This window comes from Xiphophorus couchianus, chromosome 11 (assembly GCF_001444195.1).
Source record: "Xiphophorus couchianus chromosome 11, X_couchianus-1.0, whole genome shotgun sequence".
NCBI classification, from domain to species: domain Eukaryota; kingdom Metazoa; phylum Chordata; class Actinopteri; order Cyprinodontiformes; family Poeciliidae; genus Xiphophorus; species Xiphophorus couchianus.
The window spans coordinates 11,731,076-11,754,060 of NC_040238.1; the positions used below are offsets into that span (position 1 = coordinate 11,731,076).

General features: G+C 38.9%; 2 protein-coding genes across 4 annotated transcripts in view; both read left to right on the forward strand.

Moving 5' to 3' along the window:
• Positions 1-3,419, forward strand: part of LOC114152992 (F-BAR and double SH3 domains protein 2-like) — a 43,242-nt gene extending 39,823 nt beyond the window's left edge. The window contains exon 20 of the mRNA XM_028031196.1: positions 236-3,419. Within this exon, the coding sequence (XP_027886997.1) occupies positions 236-319 (84 nt within the window). The 3' untranslated portion in view covers positions 320-3,419. The remainder of the gene's footprint in view (positions 1-235) is intronic.
• Positions 3,420-4,857: 1,438 nt separating this feature from the next.
• On the forward strand, positions 4,858-22,794 carry rsf1b.1 (remodeling and spacing factor 1b, tandem duplicate 1). Of its 3 annotated transcripts, none has more exons than XM_028030477.1 (17): positions 4,858-5,042; positions 7,604-7,695; positions 9,602-9,694; positions 10,319-10,524; positions 10,619-10,737; positions 11,638-13,522; positions 13,670-15,101; positions 15,196-15,477; positions 16,174-16,278; positions 16,369-16,448; positions 17,446-17,500; positions 17,584-17,696; positions 18,397-18,464; positions 18,566-18,779; positions 18,857-19,071; positions 19,590-19,769; positions 20,261-22,794. In XM_028030477.1, exons 1-17 carry the CDS (start codon positions 4,889-4,891, stop codon positions 20,797-20,799), a joined length of 5,832 nt encoding a protein of 1,943 aa, XP_027886278.1. In that variant the 5' UTR covers positions 4,858-4,888; the 3' UTR covers positions 20,800-22,794. The 3 variants fall into 3 exon arrangements, with proteins under 3 accessions (XP_027886278.1, XP_027886277.1, XP_027886276.1); XM_028030476.1 differs by having other exon boundaries at positions 11,638-13,242; positions 13,318-15,101; XM_028030475.1 differs by having other exon boundaries at positions 11,638-15,101.
• The last annotated feature ends 191 nt before the right edge of the window (positions 22,795-22,985 follow it).

Sequence of the window (22,985 nt, forward strand, 5' to 3'; positions counted from 1 at the left end):
TTTTAATGAATTGAAATGGTCTTTTTTTATTGTTTTGGTGTTAGAACATTTTGAAAACTTACCTTGAAAAGTGCTTGAATTTTACTGTAGGAAAAAGAGTGCAAGCCTTGTAGTATTATTTAGTAGTGTTATTTCTCAAACTGAGAGTAGGGTGTATTTTCATTTTTTTTATCATGCCTGTATTTTGAAAAGCAACTTTGTTGTGATTTTGTCGGTCGTGTTGTGTGTGTCGCAGGTCCGTGCAGCTCCTCCTCCCCCAAAGCAGCATCCTCGCGGCCAGGTGAAGCGCCGGGAGGAGGTGGAGATCACGCTGGTGTGAAACTGCTCCGACACCGACACCCCCAAATAAACCGGAGGACGCTTGACGCCCTGAGCGAGCCTGGAGACGTCTGAGACCTCAGAGGGTCGGAATAATGTGCCTTTATCGTCTGTTTTTCCTGCTCAGTTGACGCAAACGAGGAACATCGCCTGCTTTATCTGCATCTGGAATATTTACATTACCAAAAACAAAAAAGACATTTCCTCCTGGTAAATTAAGGGAAGTTTACAGAAAAGGGAACAACTCGTGGTCAGCAGAGTGGATTGCACTTTAAGGAACATTTTTGAAGCCACATTGACTTCCTGGAGGTGTAATTCACTGATTTTCAGTAAGTTTGGCCTCATTTAAACCAGTTCGCTTTAAATTTACAATAACTAATGCAGAACAAGCATCTAAAATTTACCCTAAAGCTCATTAGAAAAACAAATGTATAAAATTTTAATTTAAATTTGCATCCTTATCTTGTGTCTGGAAGGGCGCTGTCGCTTTTAGATTCAACACATAAAGTTCACATAAGACGTTGAAGTTCGTAATTAAAAATGCGGCTTAGTTGCAGGCGTCAATATTTTTGTACAGTGTAACAGAAAATGTTAGCTTCTCTCATTACAGTGTGATTCATTCTATTTTCTAATCTCTTAAAAAATGTAAACATTTAAATGCCAGCATGGAGATTAATCCAGAAACAGTGTCTCGTTAAAACGGCAATTTTCTCATTGGGAAAAAAGAAAATATATTAAAACAACAGAGTTTCCTTGTTAAAACCTTAAAAAAGTTTTCTCCATAAAATGAGAAAAAGATGTTAAATAATGGCACTTGTCAAAAATAGTAAAAAATATTATAATGTGAAAGTTTTTTTGTAAAAATGTGGAATTGAAAAGCGTTGGCGCTGTAACAAGATATAAAAATACGCTCCTCTGGCAGATTTCTTGTTTAAAAGATATTTTAGTTTTATTGAGATCAAATAAATCTTGTATTAGTATTTAGTGTTTTTAATATTGATTAAACCAGAATGTTTTCTCGTTTAAAACAGATTTTGCACAGGAATTTATTTCCTGGCAGTTAAGAGCTTCCGTACTCAACTAATGAATATTAGAGGCAGGATTTAGCTGCTGGCGCTAATCACCTCCTGGCTTCATATTCATTTGTTTTCCTGCTGAAAAAGAAGAGATAACTTCCCCACTGTCCAACTTTCCAATCCCAAGCTGATTAATACTGTGATAAACATTAAAGTTCGATTCATTTTATGGATATTTTGAGGCCATCCAGGCTTTTCTTGGCCAAAACCATGGTTTTAAATTCTACTTTTAACTTGTTTAGTTTTATTTTTCAAAGCACAAATAAGATGGAAATCTTCCTAAGTTATGAATCTGTCAGAAAATTGAATAACTACAATGTCATCCTCATTTATTTTTTATTAAAATGCATTAAATGTTACACTTTTCCATTTTACCTATTTAAAATTAGTGGCAGATTTTTTTATTTTATTTTTTTACACTTTTATGCGCCCAATCAGAGCAAATCAGAGCGATGTTTTGCTGGTAATTTTTTCATGTTCCTGATAAAGCAGCAGCTTCCTGATCACATGACCCGCCAATAAAATCAAACTGTGGTCTGATCCCGACTCCAGCTCGGCCGAGGCCGGTCCTCTCCGCCTTCAACGCATCGTAACTGCAAACGGTTACACCAACAAGGGAAAAGTGGCAATTCTGTTTGTTTTTCTCCTTTTCAGTGACTTCCTCTTTGTTTTTTTGTTTGTTTTTTTATGCCCTTGTTTTCGCTTTAGAAGCAGTTTAAGGAATCCTGTAGCGTAAACACACACATAGTGTAACGTCTTGTTGTTGTTTTTGTGTCCCGACGTCCAGATTTAGATGTTTCTGTGATGTTCGGGGTTTCTTCGCAGTCTGAGGAAAGAAAATCTGGAATATGATTTTAGGATTTTTCAGGTCTGGAAAAGTGGTCTGAAAAAAATAAGAGGAAAGAAAAAAAAAATCTCCAGACTTTATTCCCTAAATGCTCAGCTTCCTTCCTTCCTTCCTTCTTTATGCCCTCACTCTCAACCTTCTGTCTTTGTCCCTTTTTTCCTTCCTTGTGTCAACTTTCCTTCCTTACTTCCCTCCTTCAGTCCTTAAATCCATCTATTCTTTTCCATCCTTAATGGCCTCCCTTCCTTCCTTCCTTTTCTCCTGTATTCCTTCCTTGTGTCCATTCTTCCCTCGCTCCCAGATTCCTTCCTTGTATCCTTTTTCCCTTCCTAGTATCTCTCCATCACTCCTTCCTTCCTAATGTTTTTATCTTTAAAATTTTAGTTATTAAATCTTGAGTTCCTTTTCAGTGGAAGCCATTCAGGAACCCTGCAGATCATTCAGATTGTTCCATCTTAACATCTTTTACCATCTTGGACCGCTAGCCACCTCTAGCCGGAGCCACTAGCAGCTACTGGCTTTGAGATGCTAACTGTCCCGTTCCATAGCGAAGCACTTTCTTCACGTCTTCTTGTTCCCTCTCAGTATTGTTGATGTTTGAGGTTTGTTTGAAAGCCGTATTCGTATAAAAGCATTTATTTTATCAGCTCTTTGTGTTATTTAGCCTTAAATAGCCACCGTAGTGTCTTTACTGCTTCTGTTTTTGAAACATGAATAGTTTACAGAAAACTTGGAGATGGATATCTGTTAAAAAAAAATAAAAAAAATTGTAGCATTTTCTCTGTTTGTTTCATTATATTCGGAAATAAAGACCTTTTTATTAAACAGTAGATAATTAGACCAGAGGGAAAGAGATATCTGTCAGCCTCGTTGCTGTGTTCTCATTGATCTCCTTGAGATCTGAATGACATCAAACTTATTTTTGAAGTTTGCGTTTACCCTGTTGTATTAAAATAAAATCAGACTGATGTCTCGTTTCCATCAGAGACTTTGTTATTGTTGTTGTTTTAAACCTGCTACTGGTCCTGATTTAACGCCCAGTTCACTGATTAAATTCCCATGTTTAATGTCGGCTCTGCGGACATTAAATCTTCAGATTTACACACCAGTGGATGTTTGACTGTATTTATTGTGTACAAATAAATGTGAAATAAAGATAGCTTAAACGAAACAAACAAGACTCCACTCTGGTTTGTTGTGTTTTATATATTTTATATAATGAAGTCTGCAAAGGTCTCAGAACTTCAGGCATCTTCCAAATCTCAGCTTGGATTTAAGGGATGAACAGATGAACATTTCTGCAGTTTTTGTTTTTGCAATGAAGAGAAAACTGGACCATCTACGCTCCAAGCTTCACCTCTGGTCTTGGACTGGGGACCCCCAGCAAACCTTTAATATTCAGCTTAAGATCATGTTAAATAAATGAATTTTTTAGATACAGAGATAATAAAAATTTGTTCCGTTGTCATACAAATTAGTCAGTTCCTTTTAAATGTTTGATATCTGAAACGTAATCATTTTAAGTGATTAAAATAAGTAACATTACTTAGTTGTTCAGACTTGTTTTTTTTCTCCATTTAGATATTAAAAGGATGCAGTTGTACCAAAAAAATCCAGTTTTTGTTCTAAATCTTTAGTAGAAACTGTCTATTTACAAATTAACTTGCTAAATTAGATTGTTGAAAACTCAATTTATTTCAGTAACTCCAGCACCAATTGAGACGCATTGTATAGATTAATTAGACAAAAACTGATGTGTTAACACCTTAATTTTTGCTTAATCGCGATGACTTTCTACTAACAGGAAATGGAAACCTCCCAATTACATTTTGAATATTACATCAGATGCCCTGCGACAGACTGGCGACCTGTCCAGGGTGTACCCCGCCTCTCGCCCGGAACGTAGCTGGAGATGGGCACCAGCAACCCTCCCGACCCCATTAGGGACAAGGGTGAACAGAAAATGGATGGATGGATGGATATTACATCAGACCAATTAAAAAAAATAAAAGCAGAAATGTAGGTTTAATGAAATGTATGTTACTTCATAAAGGCCGTTATTTCCAAATTGAAAGTGAATAGAAATTGTTTTGGTAATTCAGACTGCCATTAACACAGTCTGGGTGTTAAATCAGATAAGTTTAATCTGATTTAACTTCAGACAGTGGAAAAATTGCGTTTTTTTATTCAGTGTATAAGCTTCCAATTTCAACTAATTATAGATCACCCACTAAAGTCAGCTATCTGACACTTATTAAACATGTAGAATAAAATTGCAGTACTGAGGAAACACTTAAATACTTAATCTCTAGTGAAACATATATTGCTATTTTTAATCCAAACACATCGTAATATCCTGAAAGGGACAATTTGGGTTATTTCTATATTGACAACAAAAGTGAATGAATGGTTAAATATATCATTGCAATCCAAAAGAAAAGATTACAATCTATTTGAAAAGATACATTTTTAAAATGTATTTGTTTTCAGTGAAACAAATGTTCACGTCATTTAAGTGTAAAAAAAACCAAAACATGGCACCTGCCTTGTTATTAACATGGCTTGTTCCGGTATTGTTTTATTTTGTAACAACACCGGAAGTTGTGTGCACTCTCGCCGCTTGGGGCTTGACACTGGTGTGGAAAAGATGGCTGCTTCGGCGGCAACGGCGAGTTCTCCCCCCGGTTTGTGTCCAAATTACGCCGTGGTTTGCTCGTTCCTGGAGCGATACGGAGCCCTGTTGGACTTGCCGGAGCTCACCTTCCCTCAGCTGGAAAGATACCTGCAGGACACATCCTCAGGTAGGGCAAGAAAGCCCGCAGCAGGAGGCTCGGAGGACGCGGAGAGGCTCCTGCCTTGCATTAATGATAATGGGACTGAGCTAACGTGCTAACCGCTAATGTTAGCTGTTATTGTGTGGATTTTTTTAACCTTCGTGTTTACTTAAACTCAACTCAACCGCCTCCCAGCCATGCTATTCAAGGTTTTAAACGTCTCCCCGCCTATCTTCATGTTGATTAAAACGCAAACATGTCGATTTGTTCGATGTTTTCTGTCACTTTTTAGCTTTTGAATTGAGCTTAATTTTCCCCCAGCCTTTATCTGCTTGTCGTGCAACAACACAAGCATAAATGTGCGGTGAAAACACTGCCTGTGTGCCCGTGGGCGTGATGCGAGCTCTCGCAACGAGCCGTGTAAAACTGTATGCTGCTGATAAATCGGTCAGAGTGTTACACGGATGTTGGATTATGCACTTTATTTACAGTTAAATATATTCTCAGGTAGTGGATAGCTGAGCTGAGGCTAAGTTAGCCGCAAGGGTGACGATGTCCGGCTTAGGCTTTCAAAATAAAACTAATTTAAATACCCAAGCAGACTTCTCGTCATGTATTTTCCTATTTACAAGTAACTTCACCAAGTACTTGTATTACTTAGGCAAGTTTATCTTTGTAAATAATATTTGAATCTATTTTAAATGTGTTTTTATGTTGTTTAAAATGTCGATACGTTGTCTTCCGGTGCTTATTGCGGCTAAATTGACGCTTTTCGTGCGCTTCCTATTTGAAGTGCTGCTGATTGGGGTTTAATTTCTACCTCTCATTAACATGTGCTCAAGCTGCACTGTGGAAACTTTATTTTATTAAATTAATCGTAATGAAAAGTCCTAAATGGACCCAACGTGATGCATTTTCTCAGAGCAGCGTGATGCGTTCATTAGATTAGGTTGAGTTTTTCTCCACTCCAAGGAGCTACGTTTAAATGCTGACATGTAATGGCAATAAATCGTCTCAGGGGGGCGCTATGTTATTGTTTAAAACAATTTACAGCAACAGGTAGAGAAAACTCACCCCTTAATATTGAAAACCTGCAGCTTGTAATGTTACAGAATGTCTTTAGGTGTAAAATTGCCAGAATTTTAAATTCAGACATACACAAATACCTGATTTTATTTTATTTTAAAATTGATCATCCTTTTTTTTTTTTGAGTGCAAATCAACCCAAAATTACAGAAAAATGCTTTTAAATTTGAGTTTTTAATTCATCTTTAAGTTTGTGTGACGTGTTTATTTGTAAATTATGGACCGCTCAAACAAAATGATTTGGTTGAAATAGTTTTCATTTAACTGAACAGGTCGTCTCGGTCAAAACAAGTCAGTTCACTCATTTGTTAGAAAGTAAATGAGTAAAAAGGGCAAATGTCATTTGATATCGACAATTTTGCGTATTTAATAAAAATATTACAAATGATATAAAGTTAGCAAGTTTGTTTATAGATCAGTAATAAAATTCAATCTATATTGAATTTATTGAATATTTTATAATCCAAATATTAAGCAGCATCACAAAGGTCATTTTTAAAATGATATAAACTGAAATTTTGACATTTTCATTATTATTGCAGCTCTAATAATTGGGTATGATGTGTTTAAAATTCTGATTTGTACTGAAGTTTAACTCAATTTTATTGCTTTTTTTTTAGCTTATGTATAAAAATATATATATATATTTTAAGCCTAACAAAATTGGCTTTACTAAACTAAATAACTAAATTGTTTGGAAAATGTTGCCTTATTTTTTTTAAAATTATTATTTGTTTATTTTTTTACTTTTATCTGCAAGGTAGTTTTTTTTCTTATAGATGCAACTTTAAGAACTAGTTTTTTAGTGCAGTGTTTCCCAACCCTGGTCCTCAAGGCTCACTGTCCTACATGTTTCAGAGGTTTCCCTGCTTTAATGGCCTCATTCAACTGACTGCAGTTCAACAAACGCCTGTTAATCAGTCGTCAGTTGAAATCAGCTGGACTGAAGCAAAGAAATACCTAAAACATGCAGGGCAGTGAGCTTGGAGGACCAGGTTTGGGAAACAGTGTTTTACTGTGTATTTTTTATATACATAAATATAATTGTAAGAATATGTCTAATTATTAGTGTAAACAGTCTTTCATAAATTCTTTTTCAAATTTAAAACTATAAATAGAAATTAGAAATCTATAAATAGAAATTGTATGTAATATATAGTTTTGTAAGTCTAATAAATATAATTTAGCTGCAGTTAAACCTTTCTTTTTTCTCTGTTATGTTTTCATAATTTTTTTTCACTGATTTATTTAATCTGGATTTGCTGTTTTTAGATCTAGAGAGACTCATCCAGGCGTTTCTTTCTTTACATTTTCCTCCTGTGAAGCACTTTGAATTGTCTTGCAAATAAACTTCTCTTCTTAGAACCAAATATTGATATCGGCCCAGAGTTTCAGGTCGGTGAATCCACGGTGAGGAGGAGTCGGCATGTTTAAAAACTTGTTCATCTGCTCAGATTCAGGGATGAATCTGTCACCCGGGTAACGTTGCCCTGTCTCCTCAGTTCCAAAGCTGCTGGTTGATCTTCACGTCAAGTTGCTGAGGAAGATTGGGAAGTCGGTTTCTGCAGACAGATGGGAGAAATACCTCGTCAAGGTAAGCGCTCAGCCTCCAGGCTGTTTAGTGGGAAAGGATGAAGTTTGCTTTTGTCATTTTAAATGTCTGCTGAAGGAAGAATAGAAGAAATAAATGTGGTTTTCATGCGGTTTTATGTAATATTTACATACAAGGCTGGACTCTCTGGTAGAGAGGAGAACATTACAGAAACTCAAAGCTATTATGGATAACACCAGCCAATAAAACTCTTCAACCCCTCACTGGAGACTGGAAGGAGGGCTAACAGGAGTACAATAGAAACAGAGGGACTATAGGATCGGGCTGTTAATGTAAAAAAAAAAAGGATTTAAGTACAGTGAACCCTCGCTGTAACGCGGTTCACCTTTCACAGCCTCGCTGCTTCGCAGTGCATTGTGTTCTGCGTCCTGATTGGCTAAACAGCCTCCGCGTTTCTTCTCTACCTGTGTGCCAATAACATTACGGTATTTAAATATACGTGATACAGCTTGGCAAATTTTGGCAAATATTTTGCCCAGAAGAAAAAAGAGCAACAACAACAGCTACTGATAAAAATGTTCTTCTCTCGAAAAAACTCACCTGCACCTCAGGCTTCAGAAGAAAAAGCCACTAGAGAGCGGAGTCAGGCCGCAGCGTCACAGTCAGAGGAACAGTGAAATACGCCAGTCACAATTAGTCTTACTGTACTTTGTATTGATGATTAAAATGATTCTTTTACTGTAGTTATTTGTAAGAAAGCATTCTATTTGTTTTTAAAAAAACAGATTTTGTTCTTTGGTTTCAATGTAGAGTATTTAATTATGCTGTGTATAAAGGTAACTACTTCACAGATTTCGCCTATCAAGGCTTCTTTTTGGAACGTAACCCCTGTGAAAAACGAGGGTTCACTGTATTGCTGTATTGTCTGGTGTGTTGGTGCTGTGTGCGAGACTGAACCACAATTTTCCTGAGGGTAGGATTCTCTGTTTCTCGTCTGACTTTTTCAAGATGATAAAATAAAATTGAATTGTCGGGATGAGTGAATTTTAAATGTCTTTTCTTCTCATTTAATAAGAAATTGAATGATTTCTGTGTACTTTAATCTATTTTTGATAGTGGATACAATAAACTTTAGTTGAGTGAAAAATCTGCATAATGTAACCATTTTCTTAATCCGATTAATCGTCAGAATAATCGATTACTAAAATAATTGCACTTTGCAATACAATATGTTCAGCAGCCATAATCCAACTTCGCTTTCATAATAAATCTTTACTGTCATTGTTGCAAGAACAAAAACCAGTTTAGCTGCTCTCTGTGCCTTGCAGCATCTAGACTGTTTATCTTCGTGAGTATTTTTGACAATATCGTTTTCAGATTTTCTAACTCCACGCTGGGTAAACTTGAATGCTGACTGAACTGAAATTAGACCAAAAAAGAGAGGCTAGCTCCATGTCTGAAATGAAAATTTGTCTGAAGATCATAGAATCCAGCTTTTTGCCATCAGGTCAAAGATGAAACTGAGAAATGCTTTTGCATCAATCAATCCTGAACCTGAGCGCTAACCGGGATGAATTTCTATCTTTTGTTCATTTTTCCAGTGTGACTGTTCGTTTATAAATATATGTAAAGACCAACGCTTAAATGCAGAACAAGTCTCAGACTTGACGTATCATAAAACAGCAACGTTCTGTTTTCAGCTGCAGATTTTGCTCTAAAAATCAACATTTTCCCAATTTAGATTAGAAATTAAATCAAGAGACAGTTGGATGACAGTTCAAAGTTATAAGTACATGAAACTTTGTATGTCTTGTTTCTGTGGCATTCAATAATAACATTAATAAAATAGAGTATCTGACATTACTGAAGTTAATAGATTAATGGTTTCTCTTGGTAAATAGTTTTTACTCCCAGGAGTCTGAGTCGGTCAGTTTTGTTTTTGTTGCAGATATGCCAGGAGTTCAACACAACCTGGGCGTGGGAACTGGAGCAGAACGGATACAAGGAGCTGTCCATGGAGTGCAAGACGGACATCCTGAAGGTAAGAGTCTGCTGGGCCGACTAGTGGACAGTAAAGTTTATTTCTTTATGCGTTCAAACTCAATTTAATTTCAGTTGATAAAACTCAGCAGGTTTGGATTCGTCTGCTACAAAAAATGACCCAGCCCCTTCAGGATTTCATCATTGTTTGTATTTTCTTTGTTTCTTACAATAAAAATCACAGATTTTGTGATTTTTATTTTAGAAATATTTGCAAGGTATTTTACAATGTTTCTTCCTCACTAACCTGCTTCTTTCTGCATATATGAGAAAAAAAATGCCAAGCAGACGGATTGGACACAAACGTTTTTAATCTTTGAAGAACTTAAATAGCTCAATTTTTGTTATTCGACTTTAAGTAGACATTAAGTAAGGATGAGGCAGCAAAGACCGAGTAACATGGCCTCGCTAAAAAAGAAAAGCAAAATAAAATTACAAAAATAAAGTCAGAAAATTATGACTTTATTCTCAAAATATTACTTTGTTGCCATATTAGGACTTTATTCTTGTAATAGTTCTACTTTATTTTCTTATTTTATTCTTGGAATATTTTAACTTTATTCTTGTAAAAAGATTTTTGCATCATTTGCCACATTGTCCCTTGTTTCCCTTGTGCTTGCTTCAGTATTTATGCGAGATCCAGTTTGACGAGAACGTGAAGTTCAAAACCGCCATCAACGATGAAGATCCGGACAAAATGCGGCTGCAGCCGATTGGCCGGGACAAGGACGGGCAGATGTACTGGTTCCAGCTGGACCAGGACGACAACGTGCGGGTTTACGTGGAGGAGCAGGACGACCTGGACAGCGCGTCGTGGAAATGCATCGTCAGGTCGGCTGGCAGCTAAATGCTCCAACCACGGTAAAACAATGTCTTGATGTCTGCAGACTGATCAGTGAAATGTGTTTATTTTTTCCTCCTTTAGAACCAGAAATGACCTGGCTGAAGTTGTCGCTCTCCTAAAGACACAAATCGACCCCGAGCTGCTGAAGAGAGACCTGGAACTGAAAAGTAAAACAGAGGGGGAGACGGACAAAGACAAAGGTTGGACTGCTGAAGCCTCATTTTTACACGCTGATCATGAAATAATCAACCATAGGAGCACATTTGGAGATTAATGGAGGAAAAATCCACTGCATAGTTAGTTTATTCTCTCACAATAAGCAATAAATAAATTAATTGCATTATAAGGCGCAATCATTTTCTCTACAGACTATAGTCTTTAGAGAGACCCGCCCCTTTAATATCGTTGAAAAGCCGACGTTTTGAGAAACGCTGCAAGCATTTGACAGCCTAACGAGACAGTTAGTTTACATTACCTGTCCCTTTTGCCTGTTTTCCCTGGATGATTATTTTTCAGAATGCAATTTTGGTCACAGAGATTTCATAATCCATTTTAAATGTTGTTGTTTTGTTTATTTTTATGTTTAATGTTTTCCAGTTCCACTGTAAATGTTTTTTAGAATATTTTTTTATCTTTGAATTGGTGTACCAGGATTAATAAGCCTACACTGCTATTAAGTTGAAAATGGTCTCAAAATAAAATTGTATCGTTTATCGCCATAATTTCTGGAACAATTTATTGTGACAAGGCTACATAGAGTCTTGATGAATTTGGTTTTTGCCTATTAGCTGTAACACAAATATTAATGGAAAGTTCAGTGGAAGAAAAGAATCACATTCTATTTCTTTACTAAATGCCAAGTTTATTGCTGTTCATTTAGACGATTTTTCCTTCCACTAAATTTTCCATTCTAGGATACAGCTCTCTGTGTGACCACAAAGGTGGACATTTATTGTATCAATGAAAATATTTTGATTTGAAAATCCAAAATGAATTTCAATTCGTTTTTGAACTGAAATTCAAAGATTTGCATTTGAATTCAAATGTTTAATTTTGAGTTGAATCCAAAGCCATCCCTCATCCTTTGTCTTGTTTTTAAGGCGACACAAAAGGGACTGACGATACGTCGGATGAAGACCTGAAAGACAAAAATGAAGGGACAGAAAACTTGGAGGTGAAACCAGAAGCCAAACTGTCACTAAACGGCGTCATCGAAGCTAAACTGGAGCCAGAACTCGTTTCAGAAACCATCAGCGCGAAGGCTCAAAGCATCAAAGAAGAGCCGATGGAGGCGGCGGACTCCAAACTGCTTCCGACCGACCCGACGCCGCCCTGTGCCGCCGTAAAGGGAGAGGAGGTGAAGAAGAGCGGCTCGGAGGAGATCCAGCAAACCCTAAAAAATGACCAGCAGGCCAAAATCCCACTGAAGAAACGGGGAATGAAGTTCAGCGAGGACTTTGGTGAGAAAAACGGCACCATCATGTCACAAAATCCGTCTGTTCCTGAGTCAAATCCGGAGCAGAAAGTCCAGAGAATAAAAGATCAGGTGAACGGTGAAGTTCTGCCTCCAGTGGACGGAGAACCCGAGAAACAGAGGAGTAAAGACAAACCCACAGAAAACCTTCCTGCTGGCGGCAATAAATCACTCCGGGACGATTCGACAAGAACAGAAGAGAAGAAAACAAAAAACAGAGAAACATACAAACCTCCCCAAGAATCAACGCTGGCGTGTGAAGATGGGGACAAATCATCCAATCAGGAAGAGGAGGAGAAAATGGACAAATCCGAACCAGCAGAGGTCAAAGTGAGAGAAACAGATAAAGCAAATCCTGATCTTACATCTGCAGAGTCGGAGGGAAAGTCATCCTGCGTGAAAATGGACACATCCGAGTCGAAAAAAGAGTTGAGTGGTGGCGAGTCGGATTCATCTGAAGCGAAAGACATGAAGGAAAGCATCAAAACTAAAGATGTGGATCTTGCAGAGGAAGTTTCTGCAGAGAAAGATCAGGCAAAAGATCCCGTAGAGAAAGATCAGACGATAAAAGATCCTGTAGAGAAAGATCAGACGATAAAAGATCCTCTAGAGAAAGATCAGACGATAAAAGATCCTGTAGAGAAAGATCAGACGATAAAAGATCCTCTAGAGAAAGATCAGACGATAAAAGATCCTGTAGAGAAAGATCAGACGATAAAAGATCCTGTAGAGAAAGATCAGACGATAAAAGATCCTCTAGAGAAAGATCAGACGATAAAAGATCCTGTAGAGAAAGATCAGACGATAAAAGATCCTGTAGAGAAAGATCAGACGATAAAAGATCCTCTAGAGAAAGATCAGACGATAAAAGATCCTGTAGAGAAAGATCAGACGATAAAAGATCCTGTAGAGAAAGATCAGACGATAAAAGATCCTCTAGAGAAAGATCAGACGATAAAAGATCCCGTAGAGAAAGATCAGACGATAAAAGATCCTGTAGAGAAAGATCAGACGATAAAAGATCCTGTAGAGAAAGATCAGACGATAAAAGATCCTCTAGAGAAAGATCAGACGATAAAAGATCCCGTAGAGAAAGATCAGACGATAAAAGATCCCGTAGAGAAAGATCAGACGATAAAAGATCCTCTAGAGAAAGATCAGACGATAAAAGATCCTCTAGAGAAAGATCAGACGATAAAAGATCCTCTAGAGAAAGATCAGACGATAAAAGATCCTCTAGAGAAAGATCAAACGATGAAAGACCAGACGATAAAAGATCCTCTAGAGAAAGATCAGATGATAAAAGATCTGTCAGAAAAAGTTCTGGTGACAAAAGTTTCTGCAGAGGAGGATCCTACAGAGAAAGACTCTGCAACGAAAGATTCAATGGAAAAAGATCCTGTGGCAAAAGATCCAACAATAAAGGAGCTAACGACAAAGGATCCGCCAAAGAAAGATACAATGACAAATGATCCTGTAGAGAAACATCAGACAAAAAACTTCTCTGCAGAGAAAGATCCTGTGGCGAACAATCCGTTGATAAAAGATTCAATGGCAAAACATCCTGCAGAGAAAGTTTCTGCAGAAAAAGATGCTGTAGAGGAAGATTTGACAAAAGTTTCTGCAGAGAAAGATCCTACAAAGAAAGATTTGACGACAAAAGATTCTGTTGAGAAAGATCTGGTGACAAAAGTTCCAGTGGAGAAAGATCCTGCAGAGAAGGACTCGACAAAAAATGTTGTGTCAAAAGATCCAACAATAAAAGATTTAATGGCAAAAAATCCTGTAGAGATGGAGTCTGCAAAGACGGATCAGACGACAAAAACGTCTGCAGAAAAGGGCCCTGTGGCGAAAGATTTGACAAAAGATCCAACAATAAAAGATCATGCAGAGAGAGATTCAACAAAAAAAGATTCTGTAGAAATAGAGTCTGCAACGAAGGATGTGCTGAAAAAAGTTTCTGCGGAGAAAGAGCCTGCAGAGAAGGATCCTGATGCAATGAAAACAGATCCTGTAGCGAAAGATCTGTCGGAGAAGGATTCAACAATAGAAGATCCTACGGTAAAGGATCCTTCAGATAAAGATCCTGCGCAGAAATCTGCTGAACCTAAAGCTACAATAATTCAGTGTGCGGATGCAAAAACAGACAAACCAATAATCACTGACATATCAGGAGAGAGAACAGAAGCACCTCATGTAAACAAGGACAAATCAGAGTCATGTGCAACCAGCAGGAAGAGCGACGACGTCGAAGAGGTGAGTTCAGAAAATCAGCAGGACGTAAAGAAAGATTCAAACTGCAAAGATGGTACGATATGCGACTCCAGGCCGACAGGAGAAGAATCGGGTGATGAAAACAATCGGACGAAGATGCAAACCGACGAGAAAAACTCCAAACAGAAACCCTGCAAACAGACAGATAAACCATCCAGTCCTGCCGAGAAGAAAAAATCCCCCAAAGAAACAGAATCTAAACGGAAAGAGGAGAAAGTGTCGTTGACAGCCAAGGACCCACCATCAGAAAATAAGAAAGAAATTTCACCTGACAAAGGAAAGGAAGAGGACTCCCAAAAAAGTGAAATAACGGATGAAGAAGCTCAGAAGCAAAACAAAACTGAGTCGAGTCCAACAAATTCAAGCAAAGAATCCGAGTCGTCAAAAGAAACGGAGGAAAAACAAACCAAAGGAGCAGCCGGTGACGCGCCTGCAGACTGCGGCAGGAAACCAGAACAGGTGCGGAACGGCGACGGAGGCTCTCCGCCACAAGGGGGCGCACGCCGACGAAACAAGCCACCGGCGCTCAGGAGGAGAGCCGAGCTGCAGAGGGAGGATCGCCACGGCGACTCGGAGTCGGACACAAACACGGGGCGGTGTCTGAGGCGGTCGCCGAGGATCTCCAGGCCAACGCAGAAGGCTGTGGAGGTTCAGGAGAAGAAGATGGAGAAACCCCCGCCCACTACTCTTCCTCAGGACCGTGATGAAGACCAAGACAAGAAAGAAGAGGAGGAAGAGGAAAAAGCGGATGTGAAGACTGTTCAAAAGAAACCCAAAGAGAAAAAGGCTGATCAGGAGGGCCAGCCAAAACCCAAAGTAAGATCAATATCTGATTATTATTTCTGATCATTTCTAAACTGATTCAGGGATTAATGTTTTTTTTTACTAAATTGAGTTGTTTTGTTTTCAGGGGAGAAAAAGACGGAGAACTCGGTGGTCCAACACTCGAACGCGCAGGAAAAGGAAAAACTCCGACGACGAGGACGAGAACAGCGAGGAGTCATCGAGCGAAGAGGAGGAGAGCGAGGAGGAGGACGACAGCGATGAAGACTACAAGGTCGAGCGAAACCGGAAGAGGAGGAACCGGAACCGGGAGAGGCGGAGCTCGGACTCTTCCACGTCTTCCGACGACGATCTACCTCCAAACGACGACCCCTGCAAACACTGTGGTCTTCCAAATCACCCTGAGCTGGTGGGTGGGCGGGGCCTCTGCTGGTCTGCAAACCTTCAGCCATTCCTTGAGATATACATTTTATTCTTGATCACCAATTAATGCAGACAAAACAAACAGCACAGATTAGCAAACAGAGGTATTGATCTGCAAAATAACCAATCAGATGAGCAAAGAGGAACAAGAAACAACAAAGGAGAAACAGACAAAACACAGAACAAGTGTTGTCACTACAAAAATGAAATGAATGTATGGGTTAGAATACTGTTTTTCTTTTGTAATCATTTCCAGAGTTTTACCTTGAAATTAATTACTGAGATCTGAAACTAACAATTATTTTACTAATCGTTTACGCTGACTATTAATCAATTAAGTTAAAAGTATTTTTCCACCGATGAGTTGCAGTCATGAGTCAAAGATACTTTAGCTTTGGTTAGTTATATTTGCTCATTGCAGGCATGAGTATTTTTAATATTTTTATATATTTTAGAGTAAAACTATCACCAGATAATACCAAAAATTGTCACTATGTCTGTAAATCCCAAGACTGGCTGCCTGATTGAATGTCATGGAGAAATAAATACCTCTAGGTGTATAGAGAAAAAAAAAAGAGACAAAAACATCCTTAAAATGAAAACATTGATATCAAACGGAGCAGCAAAATGTATCCGGATGCAAACAGAATCTTTTGCGACTTGATCTGACCGTCTCCTCCAGATCTTGCTGTGCGACTCGTGTGACAGCGGCTACCACACCGCCTGCCTGCGGCCGCCTCTCATGGTCATCCCGGACGGAGAATGGTTCTGCCCGCCCTGTCAGCACGTACGTTCATGTCAGACTGTCGCTGACCAAAGGTAGCAGTGGGGAAGAGCTCTGAATGAGGGATAGATGTTCTTTTGTTTCTATCTGCAGAAGCAGCTCTGCGACAAACTGGAGGAGCAGCTGCAGAACCTCGACGCCTCGTTGAAGAAGAAGGAGCGGGCCGAGAGGAGGTGGGACTTTCTTCTTCTTCTTTTAATCAAAGTTCTCATTTCTGCTCTCCCACTGACCCACTACAGGCTTCTACAGGTTGTCATGGTTTATGTGCCTCTGTACACCAGAAAATGATTTAAACTGTTATAAATGCCCCCAATGACCTGATTGGTCGACCTAAACAGGAAGTCTGCTTTTGACCAATTATCACTAGAGCAGCTTTAGCCCCACCCACTGGCTTTAAGAAGGAAGACCAACATAAATATTTGCAATATCTTGCAACATCCAGCCGTTATCTTCCCCCACTGGGGGAAAGCGTGTATCCTGGAACATATCAGAAAATATGTTTTTATCAGTTACATATTTGGGTTTAAATATAATAAATTTGTATTTGTTTACAGTTTTAGATAATTAAGATACTCCATTAGTCATTTAATAAATTTTCTTTTTTGGCATTTCTGGACCTCCATACTTGACTGTCTTTCATTTGATGCATTTAATAAGTTCACATACATTGTGCTTTCTGTTTTAAACTATAGATAGCTATAGATAATTTAAGATATTCCTGGCAAGAAACACATTAAAATAATTTTTTTAGGGTTTAATGAGATGTACAAAGCAAAAGAATCCATATGTAGTTTGTTGTTTGGTTTTTCTGTTTTAAAACAAAATTGCAAGAAGAAAAAAACCTTTTTTTTTTTCGTCTTTCCTTTTTCAAAATGTAATTTTGAACAGTGTGAAAATGTAATACATCCGTTGTCCAATCCATGATTTCCCAAATGGTGCACCGACAAAATATAAAATAGTTTTTGCTGTAACTATAAAAATAAAAAATCGGAAATATCAGTTTTTCTCATTTATTTTTTATAAACAACCAAAACACTTTTTTTTCCTTTATTATATTTTGAAATGGAAAAACCAAAACAACAAATCATAGTTTGAAAATTATTAGTTTTGTTTCAAACTGCAGCTGCTGTTTATAATTCTTCGTGTTTAATGTGTTTCCCACTTGTGCAGGAAGGAACGGCTGATTTATGTGGGGATCAGCGTTGAGAACATCATCACGCCTTCTGTAAGTACAAACCAGGCCCGGCCGGACACCATGTCGCTCGCCTGCTCATGTTTGTGAAATAAAAGATGTTAAACCCGTCGCAGGTGGAGGTGGAGCAAGAAAAACCTGAGATCGTCATCAAGGAGAAGAAAGAAGCAAAGCGGAGTAAGAGCTGGGGCCGCAGATCGACGAGGGCCAAGAAAACCATCAGCTACAGGTCAGAGGCAAACAGAGGAAGAAAGAACACCCTGTTTCCAGGTTTTAACGGGAAAATCAAGGTCATACACCCCAGATTTTATTTAGATAAATGGAAGTTTGTGAAAAACATATGCAACTTGTGCAACATCTCGAAATTTACAGAGTGGAATAGCAGCTTTATTTGACTATAGAAAGCATCCAGAAGGGGGCGCACACGCTGAATAAAATGTGGTGGGATTACTAAAGAAAGTGGGCGTACTTTCTTTATGCGAGACATTTCAAACATTACATTTTATTTTGGTTTACTTTGTTCCTTCTGTAGAACACTACCACAAAAAAATATTAATAACACAGTAATAAATTATATATAATAGCGAATTAAAATGGTCTTTTCTATTTAGTTATTTTTTTATTTCCAAAGTGTGATGCAGAAAAGGTTTGAAAACTTGAAAATCCTTGAACTTTACTGTGGGAAAGCGTACGAACCCTGAACCAATTTGGGTAAAACTGTAAATGTTGTGATTTAAGTTTTTATTAACCCGGATTCATGTTAAGTAAAACTATCCTTGTGAAAATGTTGGAAATTGTTCTCATATTTGAGATGGTGATTAAAATCTTACTTTTTAAAGTGTGCAAACTCATTAATGTGAAGTTTAGCTGCGTACTGATGCATCACATGACAAACGCACAGTGTGCCAACGACTGTTTTCGTTTGACAGATTTGATGAATTTGACGAAGCAATCGAGGAGGCCATTGAGGAAGACATCAAAGAAGCAGAAGGCGGAGGTAGGAAGGATGTTTGTGTCCGATAATGTTTAATACTTTGGGAAGTAAAAAGCAGCTTTTTAATATTTGTATTTATTTTTACATAATAATTATTAACGCAGGAGCCGGTCGGGGTAAGGACATGGCCAACATCACGGGCCACAGAGGCAAGGACATCTCCACCATCCTGCAGGCGCAGGAAGGGAAGGAGAACGGCCGTCCGCCGCGACCCAACGCCGCCCAGCGCAGGAAGAAGCGCCGGCGACTCAACGACCTGGACAGCGACAGCACCGTGGACGAAGAGGAGAGCGAGGAAGAGTTTTGCCTCAGCGAAAGGTACGTTTCAACCCCTCGGTCTCGCCCTCAGCGCCGTGGTTTCCCGTCTCCACTGAACTCCTCGTGCTCGGTTTCAGCTCGGAGGAAGAGTTTGTCGTGTCCGACAACGAGACGGAGCCGGAAACGGAGGCGGAGTCGAACGGCAGCGACCGCGGCGGGCGGCGCCACGCGTCGTCGTGGAGCAGGAGGCCGCAGAAACGCAGGCAGAGCTCCAGGAAGAGGAGGAGACCCAAGTGGTACTCAGATGATGAAGAGGACGAGACAGATGATGAAGTGGAGGAGGACGACATTGGTAGGAAGACTCTTTTAATCGGGTTGGACTTTAGCTCTTTGATGCTTGGCTGTTAAATGTGAACAAGGGAGGAAATGAAAATGAAACTTCTGTAGATTAACGGGGCGCTATAAGGGTTGGAGTCAATAAAAATGATGCTTTAAGGATAAATCTGACCAAAATAAACAGATTTTCATATGATTTTTAAGGAAGTTTGGGTTTGAAATACCAAGTTTTCACCTCTGCTTAATTAAAGAAAATAAAATATCTGTCCATCTGTCATCGGTTTATTGTTTATCATCCATCTTTCGTCTCTATTAGTTGGTCAAACTGTAAATTCAACTATTTATTCATCATCCATCCATCAAGCTGGGAGTTCTAGGAAAAAAAGTGAAAAATCTGTTTAAATTTATGCATAAAATAAAACAAGATCCCTAAATCTAAATAAATCTACGTCTTAAAATCTTGGTTCCAGATTTTTGTCAAAAAACATTTATAACAGTTTATTTTTACTAATTGAGCCTTGATTTCCGCTGCAGAGACGGAACGGTCGAGTGACTACAGCGACAGCGACCTGGACATGAGTCGGCGGCGGTCCCGGCGGAGCCACAAGAAGGAGGTGAACTACTGCGAGACGTCGGGGTCCGAAGGCTCTCAGGCCGGAACCAACCGGGCCAAGATGAAACCCAGGCGGTGCCAGGAGAGCTCCGACAGCGACGGTCAGTCAGAAACCGTCTCTGCTGCTGATCGGACCCAGATCAGCCCGGTTCAGTCTGACAATTAATCGATTATTCTGGTGATTAATTAGATAAAAATGGGGCACAATCTGCAGATTTTTCATTTAGCCACGTAAACTTATTTTATACAATATTAGAAATACATTGAAAATACAAATAAATAATTCAATTAATTTTTTTCAAACAAAAAAAAAAAATAGGCATTTTGTTGCCTAGAATGTACTAAGAACATTCCTTTAGCTTAAAGTGACACTTGAGGAGTTCTGGGTAGAACAGGTTTACAGAAACGGGTTTTAAATTTTTAACTGCAAAATGTATTTTGTACAGTTTTGGTGAATAGCAATCGTATACTCCAATTAACGATTAATTGGTTACTAAATTAGTTGGCTATTATTTCATCAATTTATCACGATTTTTCCATTTAATCATTTCAGCCCTATTGTTTTTTCACGCAACGTTTTTCTTCCTTCCAGCGAGTTTCTCCAGAGACTCTGAAGACGAGTCGAAGGACCTGAAGGTGAAGCGAAGAGTCGATTCCTCAGAAGAAGACTCCCGGCGCAGGCGGCTGGCGCTGAAACGCAGGCGAGCGTCTCGAGACTCGGACTCAGACTCGGACTCTGACTCAGACGACTCTTCAGAGGAGGATCGGCCCATACGAAAGCGGGTGAACCGCATCGACTCGGATGACGACGACGAGGAGGAGGAGCAGCAGCAGGAGGAAAAGCCGAAGGAGACGAAGGTGGAGGAGGAAGAGAAGGAAGATTCAAAGGGAACAAACTCGTTGGACCGCCGCCCGGCGGAGAAGCAGCCTGCAAACGGACAGAGCGAGACGAAGAACTTGGACGGCGTCGCCGCTCCACACCTGGAGACGCCTAAAACTGTGAGTTCCACACCAGCCGCCGCCCCAAACGGACTGGCAGGACAGGAAATGGCGGCGCAGGACGAGGACGAGGACGACCTGTTAGGAGTCACAGACTTGGTGGACTACGTCTGCAATAATGAACAATTGTAAAAAGACAACAGAAATGGTGTACCGTTTATTATTTTTATTATTTTTTTGTGGTATTGTATTTTTATATTGCTTAACTTTATTATTCCCTCCCCCTTCCACCCATTGTTGTCGTTTTTATTTCGACATGGAGCTTCTTTCTCGACGCCAACACATCATCAGATCCTCCACTGCCAAACCCGTCGTCGGTTTTCCTCCCAGCTGGTTTTCTCTTTTTGTAGATTTTTTTATCTGTTGAAGCACTAACATACATTTACAAAATCTGGCACTGAAACGGTTTGTATTTTGAACAGTTGGTTACTGTTTGATTGCTTGTCTGACTTAAAGTATCATTCCTTACCAAAGTTGCACCGATTGCAGCTTTCCGGCTGATTGACGATCTTCGGGGGGGGATTTGTAAATTAAAATGTGTTCAAAATATCTTAAAGGAAGAAATTTTATTCAAATGAATACACCCAGTTGAAATTTTTTAGCGCCCAAAAATAAATGTTTTTTTGTACAGTGGAGTTTTGATTTCTTGGCTTTGTCCTGTTTTTAGCTTCTCTGTAAATGACATATTGAATAAGCTAACCCTTAAAACAGCTGGATGATTCCGGCCAGCATCTGGAAATCTGTTCTCCTTTCCCACCATCCGTTTTCCATCCGCCTCGTGTTCAAGGTGCGAATGCATCCGAGTGACCAACCCGTTTTTTTTTTTCACCCCTCCCTCCTTTTTGAACTTTTGTATTTGAGTGATAGTGTAGATTTTTGTATATTGTATACATTGTGTAATTATTTGAATTCTGTGTATTGCCATCAGCACCAGTGGTGAGCTCTCCGTTATTGAGAATTGTTTTGAGGAAATGAAAGTTAAACTATTGTCCCTCCTAATCCTCAGATCTCGCAGTGTCTTCATATTTCATTTATTTTGTTTTTTGTATTTTTTGTATATCTAAACCATTATTTTGAGTAAAAATGTAAAGTGTCTCATTTTTATGTACATTGTCCCTCATTGCATGTTTAAAATCATGCAGCTCCATCGTAACATTGTTTTCCTCGCTCTTCTTCCCCAGATCTTCCAGCACTTCTTTTGTTTTCGTAATCTTGAACCCGAGCCGGGTTTTCTGGATTTATCCCCAAAGGTTCAAAATTATGAGGAGTCTGTGTAATAAGCAGCTTGGAAGTAAAACTGAGACGTTTTTCACAAGAGGAATGGACGCAAAAAATTCAAACCAATGACTATACTGACCTCTGCTGGAACCAGTCTGTGTGTATATGTGTAGTTTTTGCTGTAATATATTTAGAGGCATTTTGTAATCATGGAAAAGGAAATATATTGGGCAATTCTATGGGATTGCATGGGTTTCTATTAGGTTTTTTTTGTAGGGAAGTAACATTGGCACAACAGGTTTTATAGCAAAATCAAAAAAATCTGGGCATGTTTTACAGATGTGTGTCTCCTGACCTGTTTTGTTGGTGCTGAGGACGTTGTGTCATAGGCAGGCGCTGACCAAGTGAAGGGGAATGGGATGACCTGATTTGAGAGAGAATATTGTAAAAAAAAAAAAAAAAACATTTGTAAATTTTTCTGGAGCGCCGTCTCCAGAGGATAAGTTGCTCTATTGACCGGAAACACGACTTCCAAGAAGAAACAAAACTCTACGAGCTGCTTACAGTGAACACAAATGTTACCACATCCAGTCTTCAGCTGGACAGAATTTTGCGAACCCAAATATAAAAGTTATAATAATAAAATGTGTTCTGGTGGGCTGAGCTGAGAAATGTGTTGATGCGTGTTGCATAGAAACAACATGAGCTCAGTGAAAAAGACCAGTGCCAACGACTGAAGTGTTAACTGTTTCCTTTTTACCTCATGATGAAGCTGGAAAGAAAGAAACTGTGCATAGTTCCTAGTAGACGGATTGTGTTTTGTCTGCTATATACTTTTGTTTGTTTACTGCTATTTCTTATGGATCGGCTCTTGTACATTTCTTATAATAAACTGGGTTTTAAGCCATATGTTTGTCTTGCTCTGCGTTTTCTACTGAGTTAATCAATAAGCACATAAATGTATAACATGTAAGTTTTTTAGAATGCAGCTCAAACTAGAATATTTTAAATATTTTCTTTACTACTAGACTTAGTTTGAGAAATACATCAGTTCAGTTAAAAAGTGCAATAAATCAATCGGGGGTTTTTTTTGTATAGCA